Genomic DNA, 20,811 nt, shown 5'->3' on the forward strand with positions numbered 1-20,811 from the left:
CCAGAGTTCTGTTAGGCTTCCTTCTTGCCTTTGCTACTAGTAAAATCCTTGCCTACCTATGCACTAGATATTTATTTAATGTAATACATTTAACAAATATTAAGCATCTACTATGGGCAAAAGTATTGGTTTAGGTAAAGAAAAAAGAATAGTTAATTGACTTCAAAGCATTTCTTTATGACAAAGAAGTTATGTGTGAATGCAGATCACATAAAATCATTCATCCCAGCACCTAGCTTCCTGGGGCACTATCTACAGAGTATGCCTGCCTCTCCCAGCCTCATTCACATGTGTGGCTACCAGCAGATTACAGGTTCCAGAGAACTATTATTTATTATGCTCTTACATTTATGCCATCCCATTTAATCCTCCTAACAAAGTCCGAGGTTGGATTATTACCACTTTAAAGATTGGAAATGAAAGTACAGAGCTGTTAATAAAACAACACTGCTGGTAGGAGAGTGCCAGAATTTGAGGGAGGAATCTCCCAGTTCTGTTACTCCAGGTCTGTCAAATGGCTTGCGAGGGCAAGAAAAAGATTAGCTAGTTACTTCTCTGAATCCAGCTGCATAGCAACCAACCGCATCCGTGATTTCCCATGAATCAACAGTTGCTGGGCTGAGTCTCCCTCAGCACAGGAAGAGTGGCTGAGAAAACTTGTTAGCCACTTAGAAGTTCTGCCATTCCCACACCAGGTTTAGATCTCTTGCAGGGAACAGACCTAGAGATGAGAGGACTTAGAAATGGGGAAATGGGAGGGAGAGAGAAAGATGTGGGTGGAGAGGAGGACTGGATGTATATGAAAAAGTACAGGTCAGTGCTAGAAGCAAAAACATTGTGGCCTAGACTTTTCTTTTAAAATATGAAGAAACTGAGAGCCAAGGAAGAAAATGCCTCATCCAGAATTACCTACAAACATAATAACTGAGAAGGGCCTGGAACTATGCTATTCAATGTGGTAGCCTCTGGCCACATGTGGCTATGGAGCACTTGAAATGTGGCTAGTCCAAGATGAGAAATACTGTAAGTGTAAAATATTCATTGGATTTTGGAGTTGCATGTGGAAAAAAATGTAAAACAGCTCAATTTCTTATACTGATTACATGTGATAATATTTTGAATATATGTAATAATAAAATGAAATATATTAATCAAATTAATTTTACCTGCTTTTTCTTTTTAAAAAATGTGGCTATCAGAAAATTTTAAATTACAAATATGGCTCACATTGTATTTCTATTGGACAATGCTAGTTGGAACCTGAATCTTCCAGACTCCATGAGGGTGTCCCTACTGTGCTCCCCAGAGTCTCTTCTAACCAGTTACTCATTTACCACCTATTATGTGCCAGTTGCTGAGGGGAGATCAAACTGAAGTCTGAGGATAAGACCAAAACACAGTAAAGGGTAACAGTGCCAGTGAGTTATTATATACTTTTTAGAATGGTGGTTCTTAACTCTACCAGCCCCAATGTTCCCTTTTAATAGCAAACATTCTTTTGTAACATGCCCTTTACTATTTTGAGGTAAAGCTCATACGTGGTATAACCTAACTATATACATAAATTTCAAAAAACGATAGTTTCTTAACCATAGCAGCAGAAAAAAAAGGAAATCCCTTCTAATAAAGTTATTACAGTATGCTAAAAAAACAATTAGTCATATGCTTGTACCTATATGTAAGATCACTTTGAATGCAGCAATACAAATGCAGGCAGAATACCATGAGCGACATTGCTGTCCACAATATAGCTCTCCAAAACGGTAACTCTTAGTAAATTCCTAATCAAAACCAAGTACAATCTCCTTTCCACTTACATGATAGTTACAGTCTGTGAAAATTCAGCCTGTTACAACCATGCAAAATTATTTTGTTATATATAAAAATTATATATAAAACACAGGCTCAAGGATCAGATGATTTTATTTTCAATTACATAAATGTTGAGTAGGACATTTGAAAGCCCTGTGGGACAGACAATTCCCTCTGTGATACTGTCTTGCAATGTGCAAGACATTTAGCATTCTTGGCTCCTCCCCTCAACTATTTGATAACAAAATTGTCCCATACTCTTCCAAAGTGCCCTCTAGGGATGTGCCAACCTGGTTGAGCCAACCCTGTGGTTGTTAGAAGGCCCTGCCTCTCCTCCAAGCTCCTGGCCTGCCTGGTTATTCTCTGGCCCAGTATCTTTCCTTTCATGGGGCCCTCCATGCTGCTTTTTGCCTGGAAAACTCCTCCACTTGTAGTTTGGGTAACTTACTGAACCTTTGGACTTCAGTATTCCCAAACTCTGTCATATTTAATTCTTCCTGACATGTTTTTCCACAGGACGCTACTTTTCTGCAATGGCACGTATGACAGTTTGTGATTTCTACCTAAGTTTATAGTTTCCTTATGTCAGTATGTGTTTCATGTCAGCCTCCCTCAACCATCAGCTCCCTGAGGGCAGGACCCATGCTCACCCGTCTGCCACGTGTTTACTCGGTACTCATGACGAAGTCCTGGAACTTAGTAGGCAAACACATTTTTGAACTGAGTGGATGATGCGGTTCAAAGCCCATAGGGAGAAGTCCAGGAGGCAGAAGCAGGCTGGTTGAGGGTGTAAGTCCGGGGAAAGGAAATCCAGGGCAAAATACCTCTAAAAACCAAATCAGTCAAAGGGAGAAATAAAGTTTAAAATCCGTTTATTGCTCACAAACTGCAGTCTGGGTCCTTCTCTCTTTCCTGCTCCAGCAGAAGCAAAACTGGCCCTCATCCTCACCGCTCAGGTACAGATAAGCCCTTTGTTGCCCAGGTAATTACCCACTGATATGGAGATGAACTTCTCTCCATCCCTGCGGAATGATGCGAATGCACTAAAACCATAACTTTATTCCACCGCTGAAGGCCTACTGATATGCAGATGTATTAAAGGCAGGCGAGAAATTCTAGAAGTATTACAATTTTACCCACAGAGGGAGAGGGTGTTTTTTCCAGGACAGGTGGGGGTTGAGGTTGAAGATTTGGGGCACCTTGGGGTCCAGTCTGGGTCCGCTCGGAATAGCGTCGGTAGGATGCACAATTGTATTCGAGACCGGGCGGCTGGCTGGGCCAACAAACCGTGTAGCCCTACGGCGGGTGCGCCGTACAGGGAAGGGGCGGGGCGACCATAGAGGGGGCAGCGGCGGCGCGAGCGGCCGGATGCGGTCACCATAGAGACGGGGACTGACAGCGAGCGGAAGAGGAAGGAGCTGGCCGGGCTGTGAGGTGGCAGCGGTTGCAGCGGCGGAGCCGGCGCCTCGGCTGGGCACTGGGGTCTGTTCCCCCTTCCCCGCCTTTCCCCTGCAAGGGCGACAGGGCGCCGCTCCCGAGCTCAGGAGCCGGTCGGTCCCCGCACCCTCGCTCCTGGACCGCGCTGGCCGCGTCGGCCACGCCCGGGCAGCCCTTTATCCGTCCGCTGCCGCCCCCGACCCTGCCACAGGGGCCTCCCCCTGTGCTGTCGTTCGCCCGCTCGCGCAGTGAGGGCCCTCGCCCCGCCGACGGGCCCGAGAACAGTCTCTCCCCTCCTTTCCCAGCCGCGACCTCCATTGCCGTAGCGCGCGGCGGGGACAAACCGAGCTGGGTCCCCCTGCCCCTCCTCATCAGCTGCGTGACGCAGTCGGTTTTGTTTTCAGGCCAACGGCCGAAACTCGCTCTGGGCCTGCTTTCCAAGACTAGAATTGGTCTTCGATCGCTGGGAGGTAGAGTAGGGGCACCGGGCCTGGCGACGATCACATCCGAAGCCCGCCGAGCCTCCGTTTGTTTTCACAGGAGCCTTGCGTTGTCTCTAGCTGCTGCTTGACCTCTTGATTTAGTTTGGTTTGGGTGCCTGGGACCCGGATAAAACAGACATCGAATTGCTCGAACTCAGCAGGAGTTACTGTCATTTGCCTCCTGGCTCATAGAGGAAGGTGGGCAGCACCAGCTTCAACGCAGCTGTGATTTGGAGAAGAATGCCCTGCAGAATGGCTCCATCAGCCATTGCGCTTCTCTGAGAGAGAGGCTGTCAGTGCTGAGTCACCATATCTGTCCACCTCATTTGGATGGGCAGGACTTCTGGGTGCCATGAAAGTGGCTCCTGACCACACCTGACTGGGAGGAGGGGTTGCTCTGGCGGTGTGTTTCCTCAACACCCAGGAGTAGAGTGGAAAGGCGTCCCAGCCCCTTCCCTGTGCCTGCCTTCAGCAGCTAGTTGGCAGCCCCTTTGGCAAATTGAGAGAGAAACTTGCCCTGAGCAAGGTGCAATTTGGGAAAGGCCTACCGAGTCAGGCTTCTCTAGCTAGGGGCCATTGCTCTGTTGGAGCATGTGCTTTTCCCACCTCCTTTATCAGTTGCTGCTGTCTCTTGACTTAAGTCCAGTCTACCAATGCCTGTAGTCCTCCTTTTTGGGTTAGCTTTGACAGGATTGAGTTTTGTTACCTCCCCTTTCTACTGGAAGACAGACCATAATCCTAATAGTGAGTAAAACTGATTGTAATATTTATTACTATTTGGACTGACGGTTAGGTCTGGCACCCTGAGGAGTGAAAACCAGGCAGACGCTGTCTGGAGATGCTCGGCCTGGAAGTCTTGGAAAGAAAGCCCAAAGCGAGTTTCAGGCCTTACTCTCTTACTGACTTCATGGAACTCAGGTTCCCTAGTTAGAACTGCTGGCCTACTGCTGGCCTGGCACCCACCAACCTGTTGATCAATCCTTGCAGTGGTGCCCTCTGGGGCATGCACGTGGCAGGGCCCACCACCATGAGACTGAGTTCCCTGTTGGCTCTGCTGCGACCAGCACTGCCCCTCATCCTAGGGCTGTCCCTGGGATGCAGCCTGAGCCTCTTGCGGGTTTCCTGGATCCAGGGTGAGGGAGAAGAACTCTGTGTAGAGGCTGTCGGGGAACTGGGAGGGCCACAGAATCCAGATTCAAGAACCCGGCTCGATCAAAGTGATGAAGACTTTAAACCCCGGATTGTCCCCTACTACAGGGATCCCAATAAGCCCTACAAGAAGGTGCTCAGGTGAGAGCTACATGTGTGTGGAGTCCCCGGACCCCGGTTCAGGACTGCTCTAAGCCCTTGCCTCTGCCTTCACTGGCAATCAGTGTCAGGCTCCTCTGGAGCAATTCTTTGCCTTATTATCCATCATGGTTTGATCCTGTTTTTTTCTCTTCTCAGGTGGGAGAACGTCTCACCCATTGGTGTTAGTGTTGGATGTCCATAAATAAGGCAGAAATTAAGTCTAATGCATCCTTAGTAGACCCTCCCCAAATGAATTTCAGTGTCAGCTACTCAGTGGGTGTTCACTCCAGTAGCTCAATAATATTGATGAAGAGGTCTCTCTCATCTCTTCTCAGCCCCAACTCATTCGGGGGATGTTTATGCTGCATAAGCTGGGTTCCTAAAGAATAGGGAGTTGACTCTTGGCATGCTGGTCTCTCCACAGGACTCGGTATATCCAGACAGAGCTGGGCTCTCGTGAGCGGTTATTAGTGGCTGTTCTGACTTCCCGGGCCACACTGTCCACTCTGGCTGTGGCTGTGAACCGCACAGTGGCTCACCATTTCCCACGGTTAGTCTATTTCACTGGGCAGCGAGGGGCTCGGACTCCAGCAGGAATGCAGGTGGTATCTCACGGGGACGAGCGGCCGGCCTGGCTCATGTCAGAGACCCTGCGCCATCTTCACACACACTTTGGGGCCGACTACGACTGGTTCTTCATCATGCAGGATGACACATATGTGCAGGCCCCCCGCCTGGCAGCCCTTGCTGGCCACCTCAGCATCAACCAAGACCTATACTTGGGCCGAGCAGAAGAGTTCATTGGTGCAGGCGAGCAGGCCCGGTACTGCCACGGGGGCTATGGCTACCTGTTGTCACGGAGTCTCCTGCTTCGACTGCGGCCACATCTGGATGGCTGCCGAGGAGACATTCTCAGTGCCCGTCCTGATGAGTGGCTTGGCCGCTGCCTCATCGACTCTCTGGGCATCGGCTGTGTCTCACAGCATCAGGTGACAGCCCTTCCAAGTCAATCTTGGTACCTAACAAGTTAGTGACTGAATGATTGGTTTCTAGTCTGGGTGGCACTCACCCCTTCCCTGCACCACCTAGGTGTTTGGCTCTTCCCAGCCACCGACTGCCCCTCTGGCTTTTCCTTGCTCACTGCAGTCTTAGAATCCTGGGGCTATCAAAAGTGGCATCTTGTTGGGAACCCTCCGAGTAAGACAGAAAAGTGCCCCAACTTACCGGTCCTCTCATTTGCCCCCTGTCCTCCGACCCCTCCCCTGACACACACAGTCGTGAATGATCTGGAAATGTCCTAGAGAGGGCCACTCTTGGGGAGGAGGAAGGTAATCACTTTTTTAGCACAGAGAGCTGCCCTGTTTGTTGGGGAGGAGGGGGTGATCCCGCAGGGGGCTATCCTCCCAAGCCAGAGTATTGGCAGCATTTACTGGCTCGTGGCTTTCATTCCCTTGAGAAACGGGTTCTTTGGGGGAAAAGGGCATTACCTAGTTGCCCACGTAACATTCTCCTTTCCAAAATCTGGCAGTGAGAATAAGGCCAAGGTGAAAGGGACACTGCAATGAGCTCCTGTTCCCTCCTCCCTTCTGTGGCAGTGGAGTAATAGTTGTGAATGCTGAGTTGAGCGGAAGGTAGTTCAGACAGGCAGCTCTCCGTGTGTGGCACTGACTGGTCTAATTGGTCTCTCTAGGGGCAGCAGTATCGCTCATTTGAACTGGCCAAAAATAGAGACCCTGAGAAGGAGGGGAGCTCGGCTTTCCTGAGTGCCTTCGCGGTGTACCCTGTCTCTGAGGGAACCCTCATGTACCGGCTCCACAAACGCTTCAGTGCTCTGGAGCTGGAGCAGGCGTACAGTGAAATAGAACAACTGCAGGTGAGCCAGGGGACCACGGCTGGAGGTCAGAGGCAGCCTTAGGTGTCCAGGCTCACAAGGAGCAGGCCGCTGAGTGAGGGGAGGCAGGGCGGGGTAGAAGGGAGCTTACCGTAATAACTGTAAGACAGCTCCAGGGAGAAAGGGCTCTTGGGAGTCCAAGCCAGTCACAAGAGAAGCCCCTGGCATGACTTGGATGCAGGTCAAAGGGTTTGTAGATGAATTTTGAGGATTGGGGCTTAGCACAGTGCTGAGACAAAACAGTTCATGCTTCTCTCCAGTAGTGCCTCTCCACCAAGGAGGCAAAAGCCAGAACTTCCTGAACATCTAGCACTGTCCTTAAAAAGCCCAGGGTAAAAATAAAATTCTCTAGTTGATCGTGGGGGCTGTGAGAAGTGGGGTACAGGTGAAAACAAAGGTCCCGTCATGAAGAGGATGTGAGTACTTTGGTGGAGGGGAGAGAAAAGTGAGAGCTTTCTATTTCAGGATGCTCTGTCCTCCACAAAAGCACATTTTCCACCTCTTCTCACGGCAGTTGTGTAAGGTGGGTATGGTTCACATACCTGCTGCATTTTACGGACGAAGAAGGTAAAGTACAGGGAATTAAATGATTAGCCAAGGGGCGCCTCAGTAAGCACTGATGGAGTCAGGACAGAGCACAGAGCCCAGGAGGCCGGAGCTGGGTAGGGTCCTGACTGCCAAGAGGGCACTAACTGTATTCCTCCTACCCTAGGCTCAGATCCAGAACCTGACCGCGCTGACCCCTGAAGGGGAGGCAGGGCTGAGCTGGCCCATTGGGCTCCCAGCCCCCTTCACACCGCGCACTCGATTTGAGGTGCTGGGCTGGGACTACTTCACTGAGCAGCACACCTTCTCCTGTGTAGATGGGGCCCCCAAGTGCCCATTGCAAGGGGCCAGCAGGGCAGATGTGGGCGACGCTGTGGAGACCGCTTTGGAGCAGCTCAATCGGCGCTATCAGCCCCGCCTGCGCTTTCAGAAGCAGCGGCTACTAAATGGCTACCGGCGCTTTGATCCGGCGCGGGGCATGGAGTACACCCTGGACCTGCTGCTGGAAGCTGTGACACAGCGTGGGCACCGGCGGGCCCTGGCCCGCAGGGTCAGCCTGCTGCGGCCGCTGAGCCGGGCGGAAATCTTGCCTATGCCCTACGTCACTGAGGCCACCCGTGTGCAGCTTGTGTTGCCGCTCCTGGCGGCCGAAGCTGCTGCGGCCCCTGCTTTCCTCGAGGCCTTTGCAGCCCGTGTTCTGGAGCCGCGAGAGCACGCGTTGCTTACCCTGTTGCTGGTCTATGGGCCTCGGGAAGGCGGCCGAGGGGCCCCAGACCCATTTCTTGGGGTGAAGGCTACAGCAGCTGAGTTAGAGCGACGGTTCCCTGGGACAAGGCTGGCTTGGCTTGCTGTGCGCGCAGAGGCCCCCTCCCAGGTGCGGCTCATGGACGTGGTCTCTAAGAAGCACCCCGTGGACACACTCTTCTTTCTCACCACCGTGTGGACCAGGCCTGGGCCTGAAGTCCTCAACCGCTGCCGCATGAATGCCATCTCCGGCTGGCAGGCCTTCTTCCCAGTCCACTTCCAGGAGTTCAACCCAGCGCTGGCACCACAGAGATCTGCCCTAGGACCTCCAGGGGCTGGCCCTGACCCCCCGTCCCCTCCTGGTGCTGAGCCTTCCCGGGGGACTCCCGTAGGGGGCAGGTTTGACAGACAGGCTTCCGCGGAGGGCTGCTTCTACAACGCTGACTACCTGGCGGCCCGAGCCCGGCTGGCTGGAGAACTGGCAGGCCAGGAAGAGGAGGAAGCCCTGGAGGGGCTGGAGGTGATGGATGTTTTCCTCCGGTTCTCAGGGCTCCACCTCTTCCGGGCCGTGGAGCCAGGGCTGGTGCAGAAGTTCTCCCTGCGCGACTGCAGCCCTCGGCTCAGTGAGGAGCTCTACCACCGCTGCCGCCTCAGCAACCTGGAGGGGCTGGGGGGCCGTGCCCAGCTCGCCATGGCTCTGTTTGAGCAGGAGCAGGCCAACAGCACCTAGCGCGCTGCCCTGGCCTGGCCCCTCCTCGTAGTTCCCTTTCTGCCTCAGCCCTGGGCAGGGCAAGGCAAGATGGACGGACAGATGGAGAGCTTGTTGCTGTATTTTTTTAACAAGAAAATGTTATTAAAAGCATCTTCTGCCACACTGTTTTTAGGTGTAGGGAAAACGGAGGAAGGAGAAGTATCTGGGGGGCTGGGAGGCGGTTTCCCAGGGGGACCCACTGCCTTCCTTTCCCCCTTCCTCCCCACTTGCCAATGACACACGCAGCTGCTATCAGATGCATAACCTTTAATCCACCCAGAAGGTGTCAGGAGTGACAGCAGAGCCCCGGGGGATGGGGCAGCCCCAAGGCCCCCACGGACGCTCATTCACAGGGGCTCCTAGGTGTTGCGCACAACCAGTGACTGCTCCAGCTCCTGCCTGCGCTGCTGGATCTTTAGAGAGATGAGAGCAGTAGCAGGGTCACAGTGCTGCTGGTGAGTGCCAGGGCCACCCCAGCCACCCGCTGCCCTGGAAGAGCATCTGGGAGACGGTGAGGGGGTGTGGATTGCCAAAGGCAGCTGACAGGGCTGAGAAGGGAGGTTTCCCGTGGAGTGGGGGATGGGGCGGCCTGAGGTGCATGGGCCCCTCCGCACCTTGCAATAGAAGTAGCGGCTGACGGCTTCCTGGGACCAGGGCTGGTGGTAGAACTCAGCCCGGCGCTCCTCCTCAGGGTTGCCTGCCACGTCTGTCATCACCTGGGAGGGACAGTGGGGTCAGTCCTGAGCCCGAACCCCCTCCAGCCCCTCTGTACAATGCTTACTGTCTTCCCAATATGCTTGTCTTCCATCCAGTGCTCCCTGAGTCCCCTTCACCTTGAGGTCCCGGCTCTGGGAGCGGAGCAAGTCCTGGATGTAGCCTTTGGGGTCTCTGGAGAAGCTTAGCATGAAGTCCCTCTGGATCTTGAGCTGGTTTATGGACTCAATCGTCTCATGGATCTGCAGGTAGAAAGACAGACACTTTCACCTGGTCGTGGTGATGTGGGGGAGGAGGGGAAGGAGGGGGGCAGGTTGCGGGAGGGATTTGGTGCTGTTCCTGTGAAGGGCAGTCCCCTCAGGTCCCTGATGCCTCTGCAGCCCTGGGGAAGGGAGGGATGGGCAGAGCACCAAGTAGCAAGAGAAGGGCCACCGGTCCCCTCCATCTCTCCACAGGCCCATGCTCTCTCCTGTTCTGGCTAGACTTGGTCATTTCTGGGTCAATGTCCCCCTCCAGCTCTAGGCTCTGGCCCCACCTTACTGTCCAGAGCACTGATCTCCTGCTGGTTGGCCGTGGACAGGAGGAAGCTGCTCATCTGCCCCTTCAGTGGCTCCTCCACCTCCACATCAATGTCATAGCACGCTGTCTTCTTCTGGTCCGACGGGTCCACGCTGCCGGGGAAGTCCAGCCCTTAGGCTCATGCGCTACCCGCCACTGGCCCCCAGCAGAGGCCAAGGGCCCCTGGGGCAGATGCAATGGGGAGGGAGGGGAAACTGGTGGAAGGAAAAGGGAGGGAGGGTAGGACCACAATGATTCCCTGGTCTGAGGAGCAAGCTGGGGCCTCACCTGATGACATGGTTGATGACAATTGGGTCAGGGGGCAATAGCAGAGCTGTGAGGCGCTGGGGAATCTCAGAGAACTTCAGCCGAGGGCAATCAAAAATCTGAAGGAGGAGAGAAAAGAGCACTCTTCCTTCCATGCTTGAAAAGAACATAACTACAGTTCATGATCCTTCCATTCCGGAAGGCCACAAGAAGCCAGGATCAAGTCTTAATTCCTCATTGCTCATTGCTGGTCCTAGGGTGTCTGTGGGGCTGGTGCAGGCAGGGAGGTGGGTTGGTCAGTGTAGTGGTTGGGAGCACAGGCCCCGGGTCGGCCTGCCTAGGCTCACTCCTGCCTCTATGGCTTACTATGCCACCGTGAATGAGTTGCCACATCAGGCCCATTTCTTTTTGTCTGGAGTGGGGATAATAACAGCATTTCTGTCACGGGGTGGTTGTGAGCATTAAGTGAACCAGTGCACACAAGCACTGGAGCAGTGCCTGGCATGTGTGGCATGTGGTAAGTGCTCAATAAACACCAACTTAATTTTACTCCTCGCGTTTATCTGCTGTATTTATTTAGAAGTTACTAATAATCTCTACTTTGGTAGAATTTTGTCAAATCACTTTGACAGCAGTGTGATTTTCCTAACTGCCCAATGAGTTAGATGGCACAGGTGGCATTACTCCATTGCAGAGACAAAGAGCAAAGCTCAAAGTAGCTAAGTACCCCAAGTCTGGACCCAGGACTAGAATCCCAGCATCTTAATTCCCAGTGCCAAGAATATGATGTTCCCAAGAGCTGTTGGCCTGTAGCATTCCAGATCTTCCTCACCTGACATGGCTAAAATGACTGGGCTGCAGCACAGAGCTACACCATGGGAGGACCTAGACCAGGACCCTGGTCTCTGGCTCCCAGACCACCACTACAGTTGATACCTGGAAATCTAGAAGTGAGGGTGGTGGTACTTTAGTAGGAGCATTTCTCCGACCTGTATCTCTCTCTGCCTGCTACCCACATCCCTGGGTTCAGGAGAGAGGGTACCTGCTGGAAGTACTTGTCCCCATTGATGTATTCCTTGTCATGGGAATCCTGCAGCCTGTTTGTCTTCACATACTGCCACAGGGCCTGGACAATGGCTGAGCGGCTCTGTGTGTGCAACCCCAGCAGCCGGGCCAGGCGAGGATCCAGTTTAAACTGGGGAGGCTGGGAAAAGGTGACCATGGAAATTAGAAGAGTGGGTAGGAAGAGCTCAGGACCAGGCAGCCTAGGACTGGGAGGCATGTAGCGACTAGGCTCCTTGGAAACATGCTTCTGGAGCAGGGCCAGGAGGAGAACGTGGCCTCTCAGGATGCACAGACCTGGTAGTCCAGCATGAGGAGCAGCGTGCAGCGCACACTCAGGTCCCCCGGCCTCTTCACCTGGAACCCGTCCGTCTCCTGGGTGGTGGGTGTTCGGTGCCACTGTCCAGGGAGAAGAGCTCGGTCACCTCACCTGGGCTGGCAGGGCCTGGGACCCTAGGGTGGGCCATGATCCACATCTGTACAGCTGATGGGACTGAGCTCTAGATTCTTCAGGGACTGTGGTCTGGCGGAGGGGGCAAGTCTAGAGCAGAGGGCCTGGGTCTTACCTCAACTAGGTGGTTGTCAGGGCCATAGAGGTCTTTGTCCAGCTCAATGACCAAACTCTTGAAGAAGGAAGAGAACTTCCGCTTCTGCTTACTGGGCTGTGAGAGAGGAACAGGGACCGTGGGGGCAGAACAGGGACTGTGGGGGCAGAATGAGTTGGGAGTGGGTGGGGCTGGTTGGGTAGGGCAGCACAGTTAGAAGCAGGCCTCCGCACCCAAAGTGTCTCTAGGTCACCCACCCCTGGCCGAACCCTGACTCCCAAACCCTCAGTGCACGTGTCTATTCTGTCCTCAGCTCAGCCCCATACCCACCCCAGGACACCTGGAGAGACCTGGGCCAGGACGTACATCATCCAGGAGCTTCCCCTCCACCCGCAGCTCCCAGGAGGCAATGCTGCCATCAGAATCCTCAGCATCGGGTTTCGCAGGGTTAAAAGTATTGGAGATATAAAGACGCAACTTTCGCTTTTGCTGTAAAAATAAAGAGTGTAGTATGCAGCGAACACTGAGCTCCCGCTCCTGGGGCAACACCGCTTCTCCACTCTGGGAACAGGACCTAGAGCCCTCTTGCTGCCCCCATCCCAAGGCACCTTCATTGGCCTCTTCAGAGCCTCCTGGATGTCCACCCGCTTCCGCATGATGGTTTGATCCAGTTTCCTCTCAAACGCCAGGAGGTCCATATAAGCCTGGGACTCAGGGACCAGCTCCCGTATCTGGAAGAAGAGGAGCAGGGCAGGGAACCGGACTCAGCCATCTTGTAGGTGGCATGTGCATGTGCTGTGTTGGGTCCCACGGTACAAAGGTGCAACTGTAAGGGTATAAACGGGACTTCTCCCCAGGTCTCTGTAACCAGTAGTAAGGGCCTTGACCCTGGGGATAAATGCTGCTTATCCCTCTAAGGAGATTGGCATTTCTGCACCAGGGGAGGCCACAGCTACCATGGAACCCAGCAAGCACTAGGACTTCACTTCTTCTTGTCCTTTCCCTTGTTACATGGCCTGTGGGCTTCCCTGGGGTATCTGTAAAGTTGCTAGGACCCTGGGGACCCTGAGACAGAGATGTCACTGCTGGCTTGTCCCTGGCACCTCACCCAATCACTCTAACCAGTGCCTCGACTGTGCTATCCCACACCCAGCTCAGCCTGCTCCCCTGATTCTCTGGCCTTCTGGCCAGCTTCTGTTCCCTTCACTCCCCCTGACAGCCTCTGATCCCCTAGCTCTTGTCCCCTCTTTGTCCCTCGCCTTTATGTCTTCACCAGAATTCAGTCCACTGCACGCCAGGTCCAGTAGCCTATCCCCTATGGCTCTGCTCCTCCTCTCCACCCACCACCTCCCTCTGGCCTGGGAGCCTCACTTCTTAAGTAGCTTTTAAAACAAAAAGTGAAAGTGACTGTGGCTCTGAAGCTTGTTTCCTGAGGGGGGAGGGGAGGGCGGGGCGGCAAAAGGTTGGGGGTGGGCTGGGGGCTGCTGCAAAAGGCACTCACCCTTTGAGGGAGGATTTTGTCAGCCATCTTCCTTCTCTTGGCACTGTACATTTTTTAAAGAAAAAACCGGGTTACCATGGCGACAGATCTGGGAGTAACGAGGCCACCTGCTAAATTATCCCGACATCTCTGCCCGCCTGGCTGGGGTTCCCACAGCCCGCTCATCTGCCTGCCCAAGAGGCTATGATGGTGGTGCGTGGCAACGGAGTTCTGTCCCTTCACAGGGAGCAGAGGTGACCCCGTGCTTTCTCTAGCCTGGGAGCCTCTTCCTAATCCACCACATCCTCAGGGCCAGAGAAATTTAGACTTAAGGAAGGCCAAGTGTATGGGGCGGGAGATGCAGAAGTATCTGGGGGAGAATTGGGGAGGGAGGATGGATTCTGAGGACCTTCCCTTTCTGATAAACTGGGGTGCACAGTCCAAGGTGGCCTGAGCTTAGAAGGAGGGGAGCTGACAACCCCCATTCCTGGGGCAGTAGGTGATGACATGAAGCTGGGGAGGACTTGCACTCTGGCCACCCAGGCTTAGTACAGAGACACTGATGGGCAGGGGGTGCTCAGGCCCATGGCCCACCCGTCAATAGAGCCCTGGGTTACATTCATAGGCATCCAGAGAGTGTGTGAGGGACGTTTCCTGTGGGATGTGACTGCAGGCTGGACCTGGGGTAGCTGCTGCGACTTGGACCCTTCTTGACCCGCTAAAGAAAGTGCTTTTCTCCCAAAAGCACCGCAGAAAATCCTTGGTGAGTTGAGATTAGAACCTAGCCTAAAGGGTGGCTCCGCACTGCCCCCTTGTGGTGTTCTCCGCCACTGCCCCCCCGCTGTCCAAAAATCTATTATAAGGCTAGGCTAGCAACTTTCATTAAGGATCATTTGTTTTGAACAAATTATCTAAGTGAAACTCTCCGTTTAAACAAGATAAAATAGGGACTTGTTTACTGTATAAAAGGACGATTCATTTTGCAGAAGATTAATTAAGGGATTCCTACAAAATGGTGTATTTTCCTTGATGTGTAAAAAATATTTAATAATGAGGTAAAATCCATAGTATGCCTTTTTTAAGGACTCCATCTGGTGTGCAAAGGGGAGCATTTGTGTTTGACTAACTAGTGAAACCCAAAGGGGCATCTCTCTTGCCAGGCGCCAGCAGGGACATTTGGGGTGCCACCAGCTGGCTCACACAAGGAAACGGGCTGGCCCCTGATGGCTTGGGGCCCACCTAGTCCAGAGGAAAGATTATGGCAGTTTTTCAACCTCTGGGTGCCTAAGAGCACAACCTGGCAGACACCACCCTCAGGGCAAATGCACAGGTTCCACTCCCCTGACCAGAGATGTGGATTTAGAAGATGTGGAGTGGAACTTTAAAACAGTCCCGCCAAAGGATTCCGAGGAAGGCGCCCTGGACCGCCACACTTTGAGAAACACAGCCCCTAAAGCTCTGTCCTTAGCCCTACTGCCAGCCCCGCCCCCATCCCAAAGATTGAGGCATCACCCAGAACCTGGGGACACGGGTGGAGAGAGGGACGGAGCAGGTGACCAGGAGAAGGGCGCAGCGGCCGCAGCCTCAGTCTCTACAGTGGGCACACAAAGGAACCAGACCAGTGCCCCGCAGCTCACCTCCCCCGAGGGCATCCCGCCCAAGACGATTCGCTCCCTGCTGATCATTCTTCCCTGCCCCTTCCACTCCCGCTCCTCGCCCACCCTGTCCCTGCGGGTCTTGCGGCCGCCCCCTCCGCGTTGGGCCCCACTCACCTGCGGCTCCGCGCGGGGGCGGTGGGCACCGGCTGGCCCTGGCTCTGGGCCTGGCTCTGGCCGGGCGGGGGCGCTGCTCGCTTGCGGGCGGGCTCCATGCCCGCGGGGGCCAGGCCGGGTCGCACGGCGGGGCTGCCCATGTACGGGGAGCCCGGGGGGCCCATGGGCGCCCCCTGGTGGGGCATCCGGGCTCCAGACGGCATCCCGGGGCGCTGGGCGGGGTGGCGGGGGGGGCAGGGGTGAAGCAGAAACAGGCGCCCGCCGGTCAGACCCGGGCCTGGGCTCCAGGCGCGGTCAGCCGCGTCTCCCCCATCCCAAGCCCCGAGGCCGGTGACCCTGATGCCGCCAGCGTGCGCGAGAGGTGGGAGGGGCAGGGCCGCCGGAACCGCGCGGCTTTGGCGGAGGGGGCTTTGCGTCTCGCTGCTGGAAGCTAACTGAAGCCAGGCAACTGCACAGGTCATTGCCAGCCTCGGATTCGTGGAAGGTACCCCGAAAATGAATATTAATGGCGCCTTTCAACCTTTTCAAAGGACGTTCACATCCACACTGTCTTCTGCAAGACAGAATGAGTGGGTCCTTCCATCCCCACTTGACAGATGAGACAACCGTGGCTCAAGGAGAAAAGCGACCTAGCCAAGGTCGCACAGCTCCTCCTGCCACAAGGCTGCACCTAGCGGCGGTTTCCTGAGGGGCCAGGGCTTTTGAGCTCTGCTGCTTCATCTAGGTTAGGAACTGGGCTCCCCACTCCAACTTCTGCTGCCCATCTTCCCCACCCCGCCTCCCTTTCCACTTCCTGGACTGTTCTCCCTTGCACTCACCCTGCCCATCTCCAGCCTCTCCTCTCTGGGCCCCTGCTTTTGACCCCTCAGCCTTAACCCCCACCCTCTTGGCAGATTTAGCCCATCCCCATAATTTGCTTCCAAGATGAAGACTGGAGGTGGGACTGGAAGCAACCGGAGGCTGAGGTCAAACCCTGCCTGGATTCTCTGATTAGGAGACCCATGGGGAGCTGGGTTGGAGGTGAGCTGCCCAGAGGGTTTGGGTAGGTCAAGGCAGCAGCATTTCTTTTTACATTCATCTCTCCCTTCCTGTCTGCCTGGCTCACCAGAGATGGTCTCATCCTACCTACCTCCTCTACTTCACACCCACCTGCCCCAGTGGGGTCAGAAGTCAGGGTTCAAGGGGTGGCATGGAGAGGGAAACGAGGCAGGTATATTCCCTTGCCACTTCAGATTGGATGTAGATGAGATGCAAATTCAGAGTGAAGTGTTTCACAGACTTTTTAAACCCTACTTGGCCAGATTCCAGAAGTGGGATTGGGGAGGGCCAGAGGGGCTGGAAATTGGAGGGTGGGTGGGATTGGGGCTGGGACAAGGAGAGCAGGAAGGATTAGAGAGCAAGGAATGCAGACCCTGTGCCCCCGTTATCACTTAAACATTACCCACTTCACCCCTAGGGGTGCAGCGGGCCCTGGGCACAGGAGGAACCCTGACCCTGAGCTTGGTGACTCTGCCAACTCTCCCTGCTGTCGCTCCTGCACTATGTCTAACCCTAAGCCCCAGCCAACCAGCTGTCTCTGCCCATCTCTCCCACAGTGAAACCTGCCTGTTCATGTGTCTGCCTTCCCCACCCCACCTGACCTTGTCACTCACACCTCCAGGGTGGCAGCCCAGAATGGAACCCAGTCGCAGCCCCACCAGCACTGGGAATGGAGCTGTGTGACTTGCAGACACACCAAAACTGAAGCTCTAAGTTGTCCAAATAAAAATTCCAAGTGTATAGTTCTCTAGAAGGGCCTTTTTAAAGCAACTCCACCAAGCAGTGAGGTACTGGCACCCCTGGGAAGCTACTCCAGAGATCCCTGGCACTGGGAGACAGGCTGCCCCAGGGAAGCCCCTTTTCCCTATTAGCTGCTCTTCCATTTTTCAATACTCACTGATCTGCTGAAGAAGCCCAGAGAGGGAGGATTTCAGAGCCCCCAGACAGCTGTGCCGGCCACCAGGGCCACCCAATGAAGGATCAAGATTCTAAGGACTCTGGCCTCCATCACTGAGAATGTGCCTTCCTTGGAGTCACAACCAAATTTGGCCATAACAAACCTGACTCCTTCCTCTATACCTGGCTCCAACCCCAGGACCTATCCCAAGTCCTGGAACCCCTGACAGTCCCATTCCACTCACCACCTGGCCCCTGCTGCCTCAGCCTGAGGTCCCATCCCCTCTGGTCACCCTGGGATTCCTCAGGCTCCCTGCATGCCTTCCAAGCATGCTTGTGACAGAATGGTACCACCCTGCCCCTTTGGTCTCTAGGCCTCAAATCCCTGAGTCCAGCCCTTCCTTCACACCTTTGAGACATTAAGGATGTTAGCTTCCTGTGGCTGAGTCAGCCAAGGGGATCCTCAGACCCCTTAATTTGGGGTCTGCCCCTAGAGAGGGCCTCTCTCTGACCCTGATGGCAGAGACCATCAGCAAAGCCCCAGAGTTCTACCGCTGGGATGCAGAGGTTGTTCAGCCAGAGAGCTTCCTGCTCACAGTGCCTTCAGGGTCACCTGCTTTTTGCTCCAGAGACACAGACACTGTCCCAGGCATGAAAAGATAGCCCAGGTCTGACGATACCATGTCCCCCACCCCCACCCTCAGGGCAGGGGGTAATACCTGGGCCCACGAGGAAAAGAACGGAAGACAACATCTGGTATAGAGGGGACCCCCCACTTGGGGGCAGTCCCCAAGTCCCACCCCCAGCCCCTGACAAGAACCCATGCAAACGCCTCCCTTCCCCACCCCAGCACTCATCCGCAGCCGGCGCCTGACGACGTGTTCGGGTGCCAGGGCGCCAGCACAGCCCTGGGGCTGGGCCATGGGCCGTGGCGCCCCCGCTAGAGGGTTGGGAGACCGGGAGCCCCTTCCCGGCCCCTCCCGATCATCCCTCCATTCAGCCTGAGCCAGCTCGCTCACCCTCCCCCGCTAACTTTCCCCCACTCACCACCCCATGGACCAGAAACTCAAAAAGTTTGCTTTTCGTGGCTTTGCGCGCCCCTCCGGCAACTTCGTCCGCGGCCATCGGGGTGGGCTCAGCGGCTCCTCTCACTCTCTCTCTCTCTCTTCCTCTTTCTTTCCCTTTTCTGCCTTTTTTTCCCTCCAACTCTCCCCTCTGAGTCCTGCTGGGCTCTCTCACACTTCTACTCGAGCGGAGTGGGGAGGGGGCCCCTTCAGGGCTGCCCTGACGGCCCACGGCCCACGCCGCCGCCGCCCGCCCGCCGCCGCCGTCGCCGCCGCCGCGGCTGCCGCATTCCTGCACTGATAAGACAGAAATAGTCCGGCGGCCCGGGGTCTGCCTGTTGACTCGGCGGGGACAGAAAAGCCTGCCTTTCAAACCCTCGCTGTCCAAACAGCGCAGATAAGCGGCGACGCACGCCGACAAGCCCGGCTCCTGGGCGCTGGGCAGAGGCGCTGCAGCCTGAGGCTGCCCAAGGGCTGCGGGGAGGCGGCGCGGGGAGGGAGGACGCGAGGGGAGGTGGCGGGGGGCTCGCCGGCCACCCGGGCTCTGGCCACAAATAGTTTCCCGGTTAGGGAATTCGCCGGCAGGGCCAAGCAGGGAACAGTCAGTTCCAACTTTCCCCCAAGTGGCTCCTGCTGCATTTCTGAGGCCCTTTCCCCAGAGACCTGGCAGGCCAAGTTGGGAAACATTCGCTGGAAGGAATCTGGGGGGAGCCAGAGCCGGAGGAGGCCTTCCTCCTGCGCGGGGCCAGCAGCGGTGGGTGTGCCCGGGAGGCGGTGTCCCCGTTCGTCCACAGATGTGTGCGCCCTTGTCTCGCCTGCAGCGTGTGTGTCTGCACCCTTGTGTGGGCAAGGCTCGGTGGCTGTGGGTGTGGATGTTTACGTGCGTGCACAGACAAATGCCTTCTCTGTATGCCTCCTCCAGGAGAGCCCCTAGTGCGTGTGTGCGCCGTGCGGGTGAGTGTGTGGCAGGACATGGCTTGTGTCTTCCAGCTCCGTGTGAGTCTATTTCGGGGTATGTGAGTCTTTGTTTTTCTCCATGTGAGAAAGTGAGGGCAATAGGGGAAGTATTTTGGAAAGAGGGAGGTGGATTGGGCTCAGGAGAACAGGAAGAGAAAATGTTAGGGAAGGCAAGGCGCTGGGGTGGGTGTTTGGGTGGAAGGGTGGAGAGAATGAGGCAAGCAGGGCCTGATGGCTTTGGAATGGGGTGTGGGGTGGGGTAGGGGACCCAGAGGAGCTGGGGCTGCTGGGTGTGGTAGGGCCGATCTCAAGACCCCAAAGAAAGCAGGGGTAGGTGTGGGTTTTGAGGGAGCCCCGGAAGGGGCAGTGTGGAGGGAGCTGGCCGTCCCCAGGGTGAAGGAGGGAAAGGAAACAGGAGTCACAAATCCTGAGATCCCTAGGCTGGGAGCCCGGCCCCGCCCACGCTCCCAAAAGCCACACCCCTCTCTCCTCCGGAGGAGGAAGAGCCCGGGCTTTGGGACAACAGTGGGTCAAGCTTATGAGCCTCCTGCGGCTGCACTGTCAGAATCTAGGTGAGAGTGGGACGATGCTGGGGAGGGCTTGTTGGAAAACTTATTTGAAGTTAGATCCTGAAGACCTTACACTGGAGGATCCTGACCCTCGACCTTTCAGAATGCCTTCAGAGGTCAGGACAAAGAACCAGGGGGAGTGTTCTGCCTAGGGAGTCTTTTTTGCCTGCAGTCTGATTTCGTGGGGCTCTGGCTGTGCTCCTGGCAGTCACTGTTCATTTAGATGCCCACTATCAATCTTCTGCAAGGCCAGAGAGGGCATGTGGTCCAGCCTCTTCTCCAATTGACAGGGGCCCTGGAGATCCTCTTCCCACAGAATCTCTATCTGGGTTTCACCTCAGGTCCCATACACAGAGACTGGGCCCTGGTGGGGTGGGGATGGGTGGATGGTTGCCATAGAGCATGAAGGTGGCTGCTGGTAACCTGGGGAAGTAATCTCTCCAGTCTGTTCACTAACCTCTCAAACCCCTCACTCATTCCCATTTCTAAGCCTCTGCTCCCTCCAGTCTTTTGCCTGGAATCACTTTACTGCTCCTCTGCCTGTCCAGCTCACATTCATCCTTTAAAGCTCAGCTCAGGCACCACCTCCTCCAGGAAGGCTTCCCTGGTCCCACTCCTGTGCCCATATCTTTCTCTTCTCTGAATGCGCATTGCCATCTATCCTGTGCCATGAATTGGCACTTACCTGCCTAATGTCTGATATGCCCCATGCTCCATGTGTGTTAGGCTCAGTTTCCCAAATAGACTCTGAAGTCAGGGACTGGTCTTCAAGTCTCACTCTCCACCGGTGCCTGGACCCAGGGATTCATGAGCCAGTGCCTGCTAACACTTGCAACCACCCAAAGCTCAGTGGGTCAGTGGACAGAGCTGGGACTCTGCCACTTACCTGAAAGCGAGTCACCATGGGTACCCCACCTGCTGTGGGTGCTTCTAGC

The 20,811-nt window shown here is 55.1% G+C and overlaps 2 protein-coding genes across 7 annotated transcripts in view; one reads left to right on the top strand and one right to left on the bottom strand.

Moving 5' to 3' along the window:
- Positions 1-3,168: 3,168 nt before the first annotated feature.
- CHPF2 (chondroitin polymerizing factor 2) lies at positions 3,169-9,076 on the top strand. 2 transcript variants are annotated; one of them, XM_036899468.2, is made up of 4 exons: positions 3,169-3,294; positions 5,446-6,010; positions 6,712-6,894; positions 7,625-9,076. In XM_036899468.2, exons 2-4 carry the CDS (start codon positions 5,618-5,620, stop codon positions 8,930-8,932), a joined length of 1,884 nt encoding a protein of 627 aa, XP_036755363.2. In that variant the 5' UTR covers positions 3,169-3,294; positions 5,446-5,617; the 3' UTR covers positions 8,933-9,076. The 2 variants fall into 2 exon arrangements, with proteins under 2 accessions (XP_036755363.2, XP_036755362.2); XM_036899467.2 differs by having other exon boundaries at positions 3,183-5,021.
- A 129-nt stretch (positions 9,077-9,205) lies between these two features.
- Positions 9,206-20,811, bottom strand: part of SMARCD3 (SWI/SNF related, matrix associated, actin dependent regulator of chromatin, subfamily d, member 3) — a 28,364-nt gene continuing 16,758 nt past the window's right edge. Inside the window, exons 1-13 of one of the 5 annotated variants that reach the window (XR_005027562.2) lie at positions 18,334-18,848; positions 15,352-15,563; positions 13,601-13,643; positions 12,708-12,830; positions 12,430-12,588; positions 12,121-12,216; positions 11,852-11,953; positions 11,535-11,696; positions 10,514-10,611; positions 10,203-10,338; positions 9,735-9,909; positions 9,568-9,669; positions 9,206-9,366 (exon numbers count right to left, since the gene is read on the bottom strand). Coding sequence is in view for 4 of the 5 variants with exons in the window: in XM_036899469.2 (XP_036755364.1) it covers positions 9,313-9,366; positions 9,568-9,669; positions 9,787-9,909; positions 10,203-10,338; positions 10,514-10,611; positions 11,535-11,696; positions 11,852-11,953; positions 12,121-12,216; positions 12,430-12,588; positions 12,708-12,830; positions 13,601-13,643; positions 15,352-15,563; positions 18,334-18,411 (1,488 nt within the window). In the remaining variant the exon portion in view is untranslated. Of the gene's footprint in view, positions 9,367-9,567; positions 9,670-9,734; positions 9,910-10,202; positions 10,339-10,513; positions 10,612-11,534; positions 11,697-11,851; positions 11,954-12,120; positions 12,217-12,429; positions 12,589-12,707; positions 12,831-13,600; positions 13,644-15,351; positions 15,564-18,333; positions 18,849-19,013; positions 19,218-20,811 lie in introns of those variants that run through there. The other 4 variants (XM_036899472.2, XM_036899469.2, XM_036899470.2 and 1 more) reach the window with 4 other exon arrangements.

Source organism: Manis pentadactyla, chromosome 7 (genome assembly GCF_030020395.1).
Source record: "Manis pentadactyla isolate mManPen7 chromosome 7, mManPen7.hap1, whole genome shotgun sequence".
Lineage (NCBI taxonomy): Eukaryota > Metazoa > Chordata > Mammalia > Pholidota > Manidae > Manis > Manis pentadactyla.

Bases quoted from the DNA above. Each gene is read 5' to 3' on its own strand.
- CHPF2 (XM_036899467.2), top strand. From the start codon at position 4,735: ATGCACGTGGCAGGGCCCACCACCATGAGACTGAGTTCCCTGTTGGCT. The intron at 5,022-5,445 runs GTGAGAGCTACA...GTCTCTCCACAG, and splicing joins CCCTACAAGAAGGTGCTCAG to GACTCGGTATATCCAGACAG. The intron at 6,011-6,711 runs GTGACAGCCCTT...TGGTCTCTCTAG, and splicing joins GCTGTGTCTCACAGCATCAG to GGGCAGCAGTATCGCTCATT.